The sequence below is a fragment of the Rana temporaria genome, chromosome 2 (assembly GCF_905171775.1).
Source record: "Rana temporaria chromosome 2, aRanTem1.1, whole genome shotgun sequence".
Lineage (NCBI taxonomy): Eukaryota > Metazoa > Chordata > Amphibia > Anura > Ranidae > Rana > Rana temporaria.
Window position 1 is genome coordinate 531,835,947 of NC_053490.1, and position 16,272 is coordinate 531,852,218.

At 46.7% G+C, this 16,272-nt stretch overlaps 1 protein-coding gene across 1 annotated transcript in view; it reads left to right on the top strand.

Annotated features, from left to right (window-relative positions):
• The window catches only part of CFAP44 (cilia and flagella associated protein 44), a 92,635-nt gene that overhangs the window by 53,508 nt on the left and 22,855 nt on the right, over positions 1-16,272 (top strand). Inside the window, exons 25-30 of the mRNA XM_040339128.1 lie at positions 644-821; positions 2,806-2,983; positions 6,198-6,683; positions 10,175-10,378; positions 13,274-13,469; positions 16,092-16,202. Of these exons, the coding sequence (XP_040195062.1) occupies positions 644-821; positions 2,806-2,983; positions 6,198-6,683; positions 10,175-10,378; positions 13,274-13,469; positions 16,092-16,202 (1,353 nt within the window). The remainder of the gene's footprint in view (positions 1-643; positions 822-2,805; positions 2,984-6,197; positions 6,684-10,174; positions 10,379-13,273; positions 13,470-16,091; positions 16,203-16,272) is intronic.

The following is a 16,272-nucleotide window of genomic DNA, read 5'->3' on the forward strand; positions in this document are numbered from 1 at the left end:
CCAAATTTAGTTGGTCTACCTGACCGTGGTTTGGTTTCACCAGAACTTCTCATTTTCCACTTCTTGATTAGAGTTTGAACACTGCTGATTGGCATTCTCAATTCCTTGGATATCTTTTTATATCCCTTTCCTGTTTTATACAGTTCAACTACCCTTTCCTTTGACAATTCTTTTGCTTTCCCCATGACTCAGAATCCAGAAACGTCAGTGCAGCACTGGATGAAAGATGCACGGGTCTGTCAAGAGTCCAGAAACTCATTGACCTTTTATACACACACACTAATTACAAGCAAACAGATCACAGGAGAGGATGGTTACCTTTAATAGCCATTCAAAACTCTTTGTGTCAACTTGTGTGCATGTTATCAGGCCAAAATCACCAGGGTATGTAAACTTTTGATCAGGGTCATTTGGGTAGTTTCTGTTGCCATTAAGATTTAAAAAGAGTGGAACAACGTTGATTGATAATAAATGGCTTCAGCCAAACACTAACCATGAGTGAGAGAAAAGTTTTTGTGTTATAATTTATATTCATATTGTGTCTTCCCTCCTTCCCCCCCCCCCCCAATTTAATACCCCCCCCGCCCCCAATATACTCATGGATCAGTTTCAAATCCTGGTTATTTTGTGTTTTATATCATAGGGGCCCAGAGTGTTGTGGCAGTGGGTGTAGTAACAGAGCCCAGTCTTGGGACCCGGAAGCACGACCAGTGGGCATGGAAGAGATCCGAAGGTCAAGTGGAAAGAATTCGCAAAGTCATAGAAAAGGCTGAGAAGGCCAAATCAAAGATTTTCCAGAGGAAGCAAGAATGGGATAAGCTGTGAGTTCTGTTTCTGACAGTCCCGAGTATGATTCATAGACATGTGCACTGCCGAAAAATTTGTTCGTTTTTGTTTCATACATTTTTTGCTTTTTTTCTAAAATTTGTAAATTCTGAAATTCAAAAATTCTAAAATTTGGAATTAGAAAATTTAAAGATTTGGAAATTCAGAAGTTCGAAAATTTTGAAATTCTAAAATTCTTAATTTTGAAATTCTAAGATTCAGAAATTCGAAAATCGAAAAATAATAAAGAAAACCTGAAAATTCTAAATAATAACTAACAAACCAATAATAAATAACTATTAAATTATAGGTATTGGAATTTCCTATCAAATTTGGCTGTTAGTGAACGTAACGAATACAAATTGATCTGAGGTTACGAATTATCCAAAATAACTAATGGAACAGAACAAATTATTAATAATAATAACAAAAAGTAATTTGTTATGTACCATTTGTTTAGATTAGACACAGCACAAGGCAATCAGTGGGTGCCGGCCAGTGGATGTCCGCCGGCACCCGCAAATCGGCGAGGAGCATGGGTGTGCGTAGCCTATTGCTTTAGGGTGTGCATCCCAAATGTATTAAAACATGAACTGTATTAGTAGGGCAGCGGACGGTGTCAGTAGGGCAGTGGACGGTGTCAGTCAGTAGAGCAGTGGATGGTGACAGTAGGGCAGTGGACGGTGTGAGTCAGTAGAGCAGTGGACGTTGTCAGTCAGTAGAGCAGTGGATGGTGTCAGTAGGGCAGTGGATGGTGTCAGTAGGGCAGTGTATGGTGACAGTAGGGCAGTGGACAGTGTCAGTAGAGCAGTGGATGGTGACAGTAGGGCAGTGGACGGTGTCAGTAGAGCAGTGGACGGTGTCAGTAGGGCAGTGGACGGTGTCAGTCAGTAGAGCAGTGGATGGTGACAGTAGAGCAGTGGATGGTGACAGTAGGGCAGTGGACGGTGTCAGTAGAGCAGTGGACGGTGTCAGTAGAGCAGTGGACGGTGTCAGTAGAGCAGTGGACGGTGTCAGTAGGGCAGTGGACGGTGTGAGTCAGTAGAGCAGTGGACGGTGTCAGTCAGTAGGGCAGTGGACGGTGTCAGTCAGTAGGGCAGTGGACGGTGTCAGTCAGTAGAGCAGTGGATGGTGACAGTAGGGCAGTGGACGGTGTCAGTAGAGCAGTGGATGGTGACAGTAGGGCAGTGGACGGTGTCAGTAGAGCAGTAGATGGTGACAGTAGGGCAGGGGACAGTGTCAGTAGCGCAGTGGACAGTATTAGTTGAGCGTGGATGGTGTCAGTAGAGCAGTGGACGGTGTCAGTAGAGCAGGGGACGGTGTCAGTAGAGCAGGGGACGGTGTCAGTAGAGCAGTGGACGGTGTCAGTAGAGCAGGGGACGGTGTCGGTAGAGCAGTGGACGGTGTCAGTAGCGCATTGGATGGTATTAGTCGAGCATGGACAGTGTCAGTAGGGCAGTGGACGGTGGAAGGCTAATGGAAAGCTCCCGATCGCTTTTTGTGATCAGCCAATCACAGTGGTCACATGTTCATAAACCCCGCCTCCCGGCATCTGAAACCTCTTAAAGGGCTCAAGAGGTGCAGACGCAAAGGGGGTTAAAGAGGTTTAGCATGCTTATGGGGCTGCAACCTTCCGTCAGCAAACTCCAAAAGTTAGACAGACGGCATGACCCACTTACACCGCTGGCTCTCGCTCTTGGAATCAAATCATGTTTCATGTATTTAACCCCCTTGCCACCATTTTGTCAAATGCAGAAGTCGGGCGTGACCGCGCCCACCCTCCGAACGCTCATAGAGACTTCAGGGACCCTTTGGCCCACCGGAAATCTCTATGGTCAGCATCCAGGGGCCGGCGGATCCCTTCTCCGGTTCGCTGATGGCAGGGGCGGGAAAAGCACGGCGGGAGGGGAGGGGGACGATATCTATAATGTTATGGCTTTACAGTGACATCAGAATGACCACCATATTGTTCCTCTCCAGATACAAGACTAAACCCAGCGAGGACTACGAGGATCCGCAGGATGTTCTGGCGATAAAAAACGCCAAAGAAAACATGGGGGACCTTAAACTGAAGACGGCGGAGGACTACACGGTCCCGGAACATCTGCGTATCAATGCGGAGCAGAAGAGGAACGAGCTGGCAATGCTGGAGAGTATTGTACGTATATCACCGGTGCCCGACCTGCTGCCATATTGTGGGTCCTCAGAACTTGTTTTGGAGTCCTTGGACCCCAGATGTAGGAGCAGTGATTGCTAAAGGGACTGTAATGGTGATGATTTCCTAGAAAGCTCATCTAATGTGTCCCAAATCTATGTCTCCTGCTGCGCATGCCCATTCTCCAACCACCTGTAGCATATATACTGTCTTTGGCCATTTCATCTTTGATAGGCTTGATACACATACTGTATGTAGCGCCCTCTAGTGTGCAACTAGTGTAGGTAAAGAAAAAAAAACTGTAATTGCCTTTAACCTCTTCACGACCGCGCTATAGCCAAATGACGGCTATAGCGCAGTCGCGTGTTTCCCGGGAGGGCTTCTATTGACATCCTCCCATTTTTGCGCTTCCATTTTTGCGCTTCCCGCGCGCCCCCGCGGCACGCATCGACTGGGATCTGATTGCCATGTCCTTTGAATACAGCTGATCACAGAACCGTTTACGACCTTCCATCCCAGTCACGACAGCTTATCGACACTCCAACCAACAGGACCTGATCCATAAGAATTCCCCCCAGACACGAGACACAGCTCTGTGCTTCTGGTTTCAAATGTAATGATACTTTAATGGTTTCTTCTCATTTTTTTATACAGTACAAGGCATTAAAGCAACAATGAGATCTCCACCCCCCTAATCACACACTAAGGCTAATTACTAAACATTCCTTAATTAATAACAACAAAACACCTTCACCCACTGAGTTCCCTAGGCAGACGTTTCGTCTCCGCATACAGCTTGACACCTATTCACACCTCTGATCATCAACATGCTGTAGACAGTGTTATCACACATAAACAGTATTTAGCATGCATAATTAGAGTTCTGGGAGCAGACCTGGGTTAACACCTTTACACAAGGACAATGGAATGTCTTCCAGGAGCCCTGACTCAATTAGCATGTCACTAGTCAGGGCTAAGCATAGAAATGAGTCATAGAATATTCTTTGCAGGCATTAAGGGATATACTGTAAATCACTGTCCACGCCAAAACAATCCAACATGTGTACCCCATCTCCTGGCTCAATCTGTGCCCAAAAGTGACTCCTGTTACAGATCCAATCACAGCGGCTCTTTACAATGTGACCAGCTGTGTCCAATCACAGCTGATCACTGTAAACAGGATTTGCTGGTTATCGGCATTCTTCTTCTCATGCTGACAGTAAGTGATCAGAGGAGAGCTGATAACCGGCAAATCCACACAAGATCATATGTTTCCTGATGATCAGTGCAGCCCCAACAGTGCCTATTAGTGCTGCCTGTCAGTGTCTATCAGTGATTCCTATCCGTGCCAGCTATCATTGTCGCCTATCAGTGCCCATCATTGCCACCTCTCGGCGTCGCCTATATCCTCATCAGTGCCAATCGGTGCATCCTCATGAGTGACAATCGGTGCCACCTATCAGTGCAACCCATCAGTGCCACCTCATTAGTGCTGCCTCATCAGTTCCCATCGGTGCTGCCTCATCAGTTCCCATCAGTGCTGCCTCATCAGTGCCCATCATTGCTGTCTCATCAGTGCCCCATCAGTGCTGCCTCATCAGTGCTGCCTCATCATTCCCAATCATTGCCCATCAGTGATGCCTCATCAGTTCCCATCAGTGCTGCCTCATCAGTGCCCATCATTGATGCCTCATCAGTGCCCCGTCATCAGTGCTGCCTCATCAGTGCTGCCTCATCATTGCCAATCATTGGCCATCAGTGCTGCCTCATTATTGCCCATCAGCGCAGCCCATCAGTGAAGGAGAAAAATTATTTACAAAATTTTATAACAGAAACTAAGAAAACATTACTTTTTTCCCAACATTTACGGTCTTTTATAGTTTGTTTAGCAACAAAAAAAAACCCCATTAAATGCCACCAAAAAAAATCTCTATCGACAGACATCGAAAATCAAAGACAAAAAATCAAAGACATCAAAAAAATGTATACATTTTTTGTTGGGGTACAGTGTTGCATGACTGCGCAATTGTCATTCAAAGTGCGATAGCGCTAAAAACTGGAAATTGGCCTGGGCAGGAGGGGGTGAAAGTGCCCGGTAGTGTATCTAAATCTGCTAGTCCATTTAACACCGACCTCCCCCCAGACTGATGGCAATGCTACTGTCCAAATGTGCCCCCTGTGCTACTTCATCCAGAGTGGGGGGGGGCGTTCTAATACAGGAGGTGTGTTACTGGCCAGATCACCAGGTGAAAACAGAGGGGAAAACAAACATCAAAAGTAATGCAGCCGCCACATCTAATGGATTGGTAAGCGGCAATATATCACATTTTTAGTTTTTGGTTTAATACCGATTTAAAGCCAAAGTTTTTAATCTGCTATGATTTTGATTTCACTGGCCCGGATTCAAGAAGCAATTGCGCCTGTGTAACCATAGTTACACAGCGTAATTGCTTACTTGCCCCGGCGTAACGAGTGCTCCTGATTCAGGAACCTCGTTACGCCGACTGCAGCCTAAGATATGCGCGTCATAAGGCTCTTATGCCCGCATATCTTAGGCTGCATTCTTGCGATGGCCGCTAGGTGGCGTTCCCGTTGTGCTCAGCGTATAGTATGCAAATTGCATACTAACGCCGATTCACAATGTTACGTGAGCCCTGCGTACGCAGTTTACGTTGTTTCCGTACGGCGGTTTTCGCGCAAGGCTGCCCCTGCTATTAGCAGGGGCAGCCAATGTTACGTATACCCGTCGTTCCCGCATCGCGAAATTTCAAATTTACGTAGTTTGCGTAAGTGATTCCTGAATGGCGCTGGACGCCATTCACGTTCACTTTGAAGCAAATGACGTCCTTGCGACGTCATTTGCCGCAATGCACGTCGGGAAAGTTTCCCGACGGAGCATGCGCTCTACGATCGGCACGGAAACGCGCATAATTTAAATGATTCCCGCCCCCTACGGGATCATTTAAATTGCGCGCGCTTACGCTGGGCATTTTGCCGGCGCGCCCACGCAATTTACGGAGCTACTGCTCCATGAATCAAGGGCAGCGCAGTAAATTTGCGGGGGCGCAGGGCAAAAACGTTGCCCTGCGCCTCCGTAAAAAATGCGCAAATCTACCTGAATCCGGGCCACTGGTTCTTCCTCTTCTCTCCTCTGTCCATCACACCCTTGTGTGGCCTTTATCATTTTTACTTTTTTGTCCCCCCCCCCCCCATACAGATCCATGAGCAAAAGTCGGCCATGAACCTCTCCATCCTAGAGCTGCGAGATTTCAAGGTGGAGACCATGGAACAAATGAAGAGTTTAGTGGTGGAGCTGAAAGTCATCCAGTCCATGCTGGACCCTTCCAAACATCTCCCCATCCCCAACGTGCCATCAATGCACCCCGACGAGAATCCCGAGAGGAAGTTCCAGTATGACAGCGAAACCCTCCAAAAATTCAAACAGGAGCAAGCCAAGCAGGCCCAGGCCCCGCGGGTGGCGGAAGGAGGGGGATTCGGAGCCTTCGAGGGCTTTGGAGCGCAACAGCAAGCTGCAGTTAAGCAGGCCTGGTCTTCAAGGCCATCTACCACAACGACCGTCAGGTCCTACCGCGACACGTCTGCCGGAAGCCAGGAGGACGCAGAACTGTCAGAGCTGGAGAAGGAGATGATTCGGATCGAGGAAATTCAAAATCTCTATAGGCAGAAAAACATCATTAAACAGGTACGTCCACCCATCATAACTAATAGGGGGGGACATATATATATATATATAGATAGAAATAGATATATAGAGATAGATATATAGATTTTTATATATATCTATATATATATATATATATATATATATATATATATATATATATATATATATATGTATATATCTTTTTATATATATATATATATAGGGGCAGATCCACGTACAGCGGCGCATTTATCCGCCGGGCGTAGCGTATCTAAGATACACTACGCCGCCGTAACTTACTTATTTTTTTTCGAATCCTCAAAGAATCCACGTCGTAAGTTACGGCGGCGTAGTGTATCTTTGGTGGCGTAAGGGCGCGCAATTCAAATCGATGTGATGGGGGCGTGTTTTATGTAAATACGTCGTGACCCATCCGTGGAGGTATCCCGGTGCGCATACTCAAAATTAAACCGGAACAAGCCAATGCTTATGACGGTGACGTCATTCTACGCAAATCCCTATTCGCGAAAGACGTAAAAAATTAAAATTTCAACGCGGGAACGACGGCCATACTTAACATTGAGTACGCCACCATATAGCAGCTTTAACTATACGCCGAAAGAAGCCGAACGCAAACGACATAAAAAAATGCGCCGCCCGGACGTACGTTCGTGGATCGCCGTATCTAGCTAATTTGCATACTCGACGCGGAATTCGACGGAAACGCCACCTAGCGGCCAGAGTAAATATACACCTACGATCCGACGGCGTACTAAGACGTACGCCTGTCGGATCGATCCCTCATTCCGTTGTATCTTGTTTTGTGGATACAAAACAAAGATACGACGCGGGAACTTTGAAATTACGCGGCGTATCAATAGATACGCCGTCGTAAATTCTTTGTGGATCTGCCCCACAATCTATATAGATATATATATATATATATATATATATATATATATATATATATATATATATATATATATATATATATATATATATATAAAAATATATATATATATATATATATATATATATATATATATATTTATTTAAACACTTCAGCCCCGGAAAAATGTATTTACCCCCCCCCCCCCCCCTTCCTGACCAGAGCACTTCTTGCGATTCGGCACTGCGTCGCTTTAACTGACAATTGCGCGGTCGTGCGACGTGGCTCCCAAACAAAATTAACTTAATTTTTTTCCCACAAATAGAGATTTCTTTTGGTGGTATTTGATCACCTCTGCGTTTTTTTTTTTTTTTGCGCTATAAACAAAAATAGAGTGACAGTTTTGAAAAAAATACATTTTTTTTGCTATAGTAAATATCCCCCAAAAATATATAAAAAAATATATTTTTTCCTCAGTTTAGGCCGATACGTATTCTTCTACATATTTTTGGTAAAAAAAAAATCGCAAAAAGCGTATATTGATTGGTTTCCGCAAAAGTTATAGCGTCTACAAAATAAGGGGATAGCTTTATGGCATTTCAATTATTCATTTTTTTTTTTACTAGTAATGGCGGCGATCAGTGATTTTTATCGTGACTGCGACATTATGGCGGACACATCGGACACTTTTGATGTTATTTTGGGACCATTGTAATTTATACAGCGATCAGTGCTATAAAAATGCACTGATTACTGTGTAAATGACACTGGCAGGGAAGGGGTTAAACATTGGGGCGAGGAAGGGGTTAAGTGTGTCCTAGGGAGTGATTCTAAGTGTGTGGGGGGGGGGGTGGGTTACAAGTGATAAGACACTGATCACCGCTCCCAATGACAGGGAGCAGACGATCAGTGTCCTGTCACTAGGCAGAACAGGGAAATGCTTTGTTTACATCTCCCCGTTCTGCCCCCGTAACATGATTGCGGGACACCGGCAGACATCGAGTCCGCAGGTCCCGCGGGCACGGTCGAGGAGCTTGAGCGCGCCTGCTAGGCAGCAGTTTTTAAAGCAACGTACAGGTACGTTGCTTTGCCTGCCCGTGCCTTTCTGCCAATGTAAATGTACGTTAGGCAGTCAGCAAGTGGCTAAAATGGTTGCAGCCAGACTCAGTGGAGGGAGATTTCTGCAGCATATTTGGGAAGTACATAATCACAGTATATATAAAATAATACAGTATGCAAAGTGGTTGGAGGGAAGCTTCAGAATGGCAAAGGTGTTTTTATTACAAGTTATTTGAGCAGACTGCAGTTCCTCTTTAAGGTTTCTTGGCTGTCGCTTGGCAACTGGAAGTTTCAGCTCGCTCCATAAACTTTCGATAGGATTAAGGTCTGGAGACTGGCTTGGCCACTCAATGGCCTTAGTGTGGTTCTTCTTTGTTGCCTTAGTGGTATATTTTGGGTCATTGTCCCATAATTTGATTCCCCCCTATTGTTTACATACCTTATTTTAGACATATTTTAGACTCAGTGATGTCATCACCGATAATGAAATTTACCCAAGCTCTACCCCTGTGTCTAAGATCCAGGAGCAGGAGACCGGTGCTTTGGCTAGGGTGGTCAACTCCCAAAATAATAAGTAATGATCAGATGAAAGCCGGCAACACAGAGAAAATCCTTTATTGGCTACATGTATAAAAACACAACACAACACAATACAATAGAAAAAAAAATACAGTAGAAAAACTAAAAACACAATACAGTAGATGCTAACATGTTTCGTCTATGAGGAAGGCTGCATAGCTGAAACACGTTAGCATCTATTTTATTGTGTTTTTATACATGTATTAAGGATTTTCTTTGCGAAAGCATTTGTAATTGCTGGCTTTCTCCTGATGTCATCACTGAGTCTCTTTGCTTCTCCACGCAATGCATAATCATAACAAAAAGAAGAAAAGACAAAGGCGCACCAGCCTAGTGTGTTACGGTTATACCAAATTTAATACATAAAATATATAAAACACCTACTCACAATAGTGGTAGAAAGAATCACAGTATAGGCTTAATCGACATCAGCTGTAGTAGATTACCCTCGAACCACACTCCAACAGATCATGGAAGAAATGAAAAGAGGTCACTGCCGGCTGACACGTTTCGAAGCTCAAAGCCACTTCATCAGAGCCCAGCAGTGTAATCCCCTCTAGAGGACACCCCTTATATACACACTCACTTGAGAACTCATGACCATGCACCAAAAAATACCTTTTTACCAGCCGGTGGTGACCTCTTTTCATTTCTTCCACGACCTTTTCGACGTGAGCGTCATTGACGTTTTCCGTCGTGAACTGGAGCATGCGCACTGGGCGATTTTTCCGCCCGGCGCATGCGTAGTTCGATCGGCGCGGGGGCGCGCTTAATTTAAATACAAGCCGCCCCCTTTGAGTTACGCGGCCTTACGCCAATTACACTACGCCGACGCAAATTACGGAGCAAGTGCTTGGAGAATATGGCACTTGCTCCAGTAAGTTGCGGCGGCGTAGTGTAAATGGCTTACGCTACGCCGCCGCAGATTCTACAAGAATCTGGCCCAACATTCTTATGTTGGACTGGACCAGCTCATTTAAGCGACATACTTTCTTGCATGCAGATAAACGACCTGGTGATCAGCTTTGACGCCGAGCTCCGCCTCCTGCGACACAAGAAGCTGCAGCTGGACGTACAAATGAAATTGGCCGACCTCCGACACATCACTCTTTTCGAGGAGCTGATGCTGCTGAAGGAATATGAGAAGAGAGAAGACATTCTGCAGGAGAAGGTCAGCGACCGAGTCTCTGAGCTGGAAGACATGAAGGTGAGTCGAAGGTGAACGGTAACCGCACTGGTTATACAGAGCTAAGACCAGCCAGGACGGTGAATAGTGACCACACTAGGTATACAGAGCTAAGACCAGCCAGGACGGTGAATAGTGACCACACTAGGTATACAGAGCTAAGACCAGCCAGGAAGGTGAATAGTGACCACACTGGGTATACAGAGCTAAGACCAGCCAGGAAGGTGAATAGTGACCACACTGGGTATACAGAGCTAAGACCAGCCAGGAAGGTGAATAGTGACCACACTGGGTATACAGAGCTAAGACCAGCCAGGAAGGTGGATAGTGACCACACTGGGTATACAGAGCTAAGACCAGCCAGAAAGGTGAAGAGTGACCACACTGGGTATACAGAGCTAAGACCAGCCGGGAAGGTGAATAGTGACCACACTGGGTATACAGAGCTAAGACCAGCCGGGAAGGTGAACAGTGACCACACTGGTTATACAGAGCTAAGACCAGCCAGGAAGGTGAACAGTGACCACACTGGGTATACAGAGCTAAGACCAGCCAGGAAGGTGAACAGTGACCACGCTGGTTATACGGAGCTAAGACCAGCCAGGAAGGTGAACAGTGACCACACTGGCTATACAGAGCTAAGACCAGCCAGGAAGGTGAATAGTGACCACACTGGGTATACAGAGCTAAGACCAGCCGGGAAGGTGAATAGTGACCACACTGGGTATACAGAGCTAAGACCAGCCAGGAAGGTGAATAGTGACCACACTGGGTATACAGAGCTAAGACCAGCCAGAAAGGTGAATAGTGACCACACTGGGTATACAGAGCTAAGACCAGCCAGGAAGGTGAATAGTGACCACACTGGGTATACAGAGCTAAGACCAGCCAGAAAGGTGAATAGTGACCACACTGGGTATACAGAGCTAAGACCAGCCGGGGAGGTGAACCGTGACCACACTGGGTATACAGAGCTAAGACCAGCCAGGAAGGTGAACAGTGACCACACTGGGTATACAGAGCTAAGACCAGCCGGGAAGGTGAATAGTGACCACACTGGCTATACAGAGCTAAGACCAGCCAGGAAGGTGAATAGTGACCACACTGGGTATACAGAGCTAAGACCAGCCGGGAAGGTGAATAGTGACCACACTGGGTATACAGAGCTAAGACCGGCCGGGAAGGTGAACAGTGACCACACTGGGTATACAGAGCTAAGACCAGCCGGGAAGGTGAATAGTGACCACACTGGCTATACAGAGCTAAGACCAGCCAGGAAGGTGAATAGTGACCACACTGGGTATACAGAGCTAAGACCAGCCGGGAAGGTGAATAGTGACCACACTGGGTATACAGAGCTAAGACCGGCCGGGAAGGTGAATAGTGACCACACTGGGTATACAGAGCTAAGACCAGCCAGGAAGGTGAACGGTAACCGCACTGGGTATACAGAGCTAAGACCAGCCAGGAAGGTGAACCGTGACCACACTGGGTATACAGAGCTAAGACCAGCCAGGAAGGTGAATAGTGACCACACTGGGTATACAGAGCTAAGACCGGCCAGGACAGTGAATAGTGACCACACTGGGTATACAGTGCTAAGACCAGCCAGGAAGGTGAATAGTGACCACACTGGGTATACAGAGCTAAGACCAGCCGGGAAGGTGAATAGTGACCACACTGGTTATACAGAGCTAAGACCAGCCGGGAAGGTGAACAGTGACCACACTGGGTATACAGAGCTAAGACCAGCCAGGAAGGTGAACAGTGACCACACTGGGTATACAGAGCTAAGACCAGCCAGGAAGGTGAATAGTGACCACACTGGGTATGCAGAGCTAAGACCAGCCAGGAAGGTGAATAGTGACCACACTGGGTATACAGAGCTAAGACCAGCCAGGAAGGTGAACAGTGACCACACTGGGTATACAGAGCTAAGACCAGCCAGGAAGGTGAATAGTGACCACACTGGGTATACAGAGCTAAGACCAGCCAGGAAGGTGAATAGTGACCACACTGGGTATACAGAGCTAAGACCAGCCGGAAAGGTGAATATTGACCACACTGGGTATACAGAGCTAAGACCAGCCAGGAAGGTGAATAGTGACCACACTGGGTATACAGAGCTAAGACCAGCCAGGAAGGTGAATAGTGACCACACTGGGTATACAGAGCTAAGACCAGCCGGGAAGGTGAATAGTGACCACACTGGGTATACAGAGCTAAGACCAGCCAGGAAGGTGAATAGTGACCACACTGGGTATGCAGAGCTAAGACCAGCCAGGAAGGTGAATAGTGACCACACTGGGTATACAGAGCTAAGACCAGCCAGGAAGGTGAATAGTGACCACACTGGGTATACAGAGCTAAGACCAGCCAGGAAGGTGGATAGTGACCACACTGGGTATACAGAGCTAAGACCAGCCAGGAAGGTGAATAGTGACCACACTGGGTATACAGAGCTAAGACCAGCCGGGAAGGTGAACAGTGACCACACTGGGTATACAGAGCTGACGTCAACCAGGAAGGTGAAGAGTGACCACACTGGGTATACAGAGCTAAGATCATTTAGGAAGGTGAATAGTGACCACACTGGGTATACAGAGCTAAGACCAGCCAGGAAGGTGAACAGTGACCACACTGGGTATACAGAGCTAAGACCAGCCGGGAAGGTGAATAGTGACCACACTGGGTATACAGAGCTAAGACCAGCCAGGAAGGTGAATAGTGACCACACTGGGTATACAGAGCTAAGACCAGCCAGGAAGGTGAACAGTGACCACACTGGGTATACAGAGCTAAGACCAGCCAGGAAGGTGAATAGTGACCACACTGGGTATACAGAGCTAAGACCAGCCAGACAAGGGAACAGACTTCTTTAGCATTGTATATGGACTTTCTTTGGGTTCTCCATAGAGGAAGTCCGAGGATTATCTGCAGCAGCTGGAGACGAAGAGGAAGGACATTGTGAAGCTGCAGGAGAAGGAAAAGACCTTACATGCCACCTTCCAGACCTCACTGGGCGAGAAAAACAAATTTGACACTTTTCTTACCAAAGTCTTTAAGAAGAAAATCAAACGTACCAAGAAGAAGGAGGTGACGGGGGACGAAGGTTTGTAGGAGTGTCAGCTCATCATGGGATAAACAAGATTCATTGCCGTGTTGGTGCATTCACTTCTTCCAGAGCTAGGATATAGAACAGGGGTGTCCAAACTTTCTCAACAAAGGGCCAGCTTACTGGGCCATATTCTCAAAGAATTTACGCCGGCGTATCAGCAGATACGCCGACGTAAGTCCGAATCTAAGCCCGTCGTATGTTTAAGTGTATTCTCAAACTGAGATACACTTAAACGTGCCTAAGATACGACGGCCTGCGCCGTTGTATCTTAGGCTGCAATATCTACGCTGACCGCTAGGTGGCGTTTCCTTTGCGGTCAGCGTAGAATATGCAAATGACTAGTCACGCCGATTCTCTAACGTACGCTTGCCCGTTGTAGTGATTTTACGTCGTTTCCTTAAGCGATACGCGGCGTAAAGATAAACATGCCCCCTAGGTGGCGTACTCAATGTTAAGTATGGCCGTCGTTCCCGCGTCGAAATTTGAAAATGTAACGTCATTTGCGTAAGTCATCCGTGAATGGCGATGGACGCCATTTACGTTACCGTCAAAACAAATAACGTCCGTGAGACGTCATTTAGCGCAATGCACGTAGGGTAATTTACCCGACGGAGCATGCGCATTACGATCGGCGCGGGAGCGCGCCTAATTTAAATGATCCACGCCCCCTACCAGGATCATTTGAATTAGGAGTGCTTGCGCTGGTGGACTTTACGCTACGCCGCCGCAAGTTTACAGGTAAGTGGTTTGGGAATCAGGCACTTGCCAGTTAAACTTGTGGAGGAGTAACGTAAAGGACATACGTTACGCCGCCGGAGATCTATAAGAATATGGCCCACTGTCTTTCAAACTTTAGTGGGCCAGTGGGAGTAAAAAATGCATCAGGCTTGGTGGTCAGTGGGAGTAAAAGGGACACTATTCCTCCCACTAATACCAATGATGGGGACACTATTTCTCCGACTAACACCAATGATAAGGGCACTAGTCCTCCTCCTATTGACCACAGGTGTAATGTAGTTTATCATTGGTATTAGTGGGAGGAATAGTGCCCCATCGTTGGCATCAGTGGGAGGAATAGTCCCAAATCATTGGTATCAGTGGGAGGAATAGTGTCCCATCATTGGTATCAGTGGAAGGAATAGTGCCCCGTTGTTGGTATCAGTGGGAGGAATAGTGTCCCATCATTGGTATCAGTGGGAGGAATAGTGTCCCATCATTGGTATCAGTGGGAGGAATAGTGTCCCATCATTGGTATCAGTGGAAGGAATAGTGTCCCATCATTGGTATCAGTGGAAGGAATAGTGTCCCATTGTTGGTATCAGTGGGATGAATAGTGTCCCATCATTGGTATCAGTGGAAGGAATAGTGTCCCATCATTGGTATCAGTGGAAGGAATAGTGTCCCATTGTTGGTATCAGTGGGATCATCAATTTCTTCCAAACAGTTTTTATTCAAAGAATGATCACATCACAAAACGGTTTAGTGCAATGTTTCAGAGCCACACAGGGCCCGTTTGTCATCACATGCCTTTCTCTTTGCATTGCATTCCTGTAGTGTGCTCCCCTTTTCTAAGAGTTAAAACCCAGCTCCACCTAAAATATCTTGTTTTGGGTAATATTGGGAAGGATCTGCCCCCCCCCCCTACCAGGTTGACATGTCTCTGTGTGACCCCATTAGAGGAATTAGTTCCAGTCCTACAACGTCAGCTGGGGCTCCACTGGGACCTCGACTCTCTGACTATATATTGTGGGTGTCGGTGGCCCCCTAGTGGAATATTTAGGGAATGCACTCCAGAGCGGGAACCCAGATGTTATGATGTAATCTTGTTCTGTATGTCACAACTCTGCTCTATCTTGGGGTTTATATAGTCTTAGGTAGATTCAGAAAGAGTTAGGCCGGCTTATCTACAGATAAGCCGGCCTAACTCAGAATCTACGCCGCCGTATGTTTAAGCGTATGCTCAAACAGAGATACGCTTAAACAAAGCTAAGATAGGACGGCTTGCGCCGTTCTATCTTAGCTTGCAATTTTTCTGGTGGCCGCTAGATGGCGCTTCCATTGCGGCCGGCGTAGATTATGTAAATGAGGGGATACGCCGATTCACGAACGTACGCCAGGCTGACGCAGTCGAATTATGTTGTTTCAAGAGATAGGCCGCGTAAAGTTAGTGCTAGGCTCTAGTGGAATAGTAATGTTAAGTATGGCCGCCGTTCCCGCCGCGAAATTCGAAATTTTTACGTCGTTTGCGTAAGTCGTTCGAGAATCGGGATTTACGTCGTTTACGTCCACGTCGAAATCAATAGGCCCGTACGGCGTACTTAGCCACAATGCGCACTGGGAAATGTAGTCGCCCGGCGCATGCGCAGTGACAAAAAACGTCAAAAACGTGAGGTCAAGCCTCATTTCCGTACAACACGCCCCCCTCCAAGTCATTTGAATTAGGCGCCCTTACGCCCGCTCGTTTGAGGCTACGCCGCCGTAGATTAGCAGGTAAGGAGATTGAAAATCAATACTAGCCTAGCTAATTTACGGCGGCGTAGCCTAAACAGGCTAGGCTACGCCGCCCTAAAGTTAAATCCATGTACCTGAATCTACCTATCTGTGTTTAATCCTTAGAGGAGGACGAGGACAGCGATGAAGAGTCTGATGACGAGTCAACGTATGAAAGCGATGAGGAGGAATCGGATTCAGAGGACGGTGTCTTTGATGATTCTGTTTGTCCTAACAGTGAGTCATGTCTTTCCACTTGTCAGCAGAGCCGTCTTAATAGCATCATGGGCCCCTGGGCACAGTAATG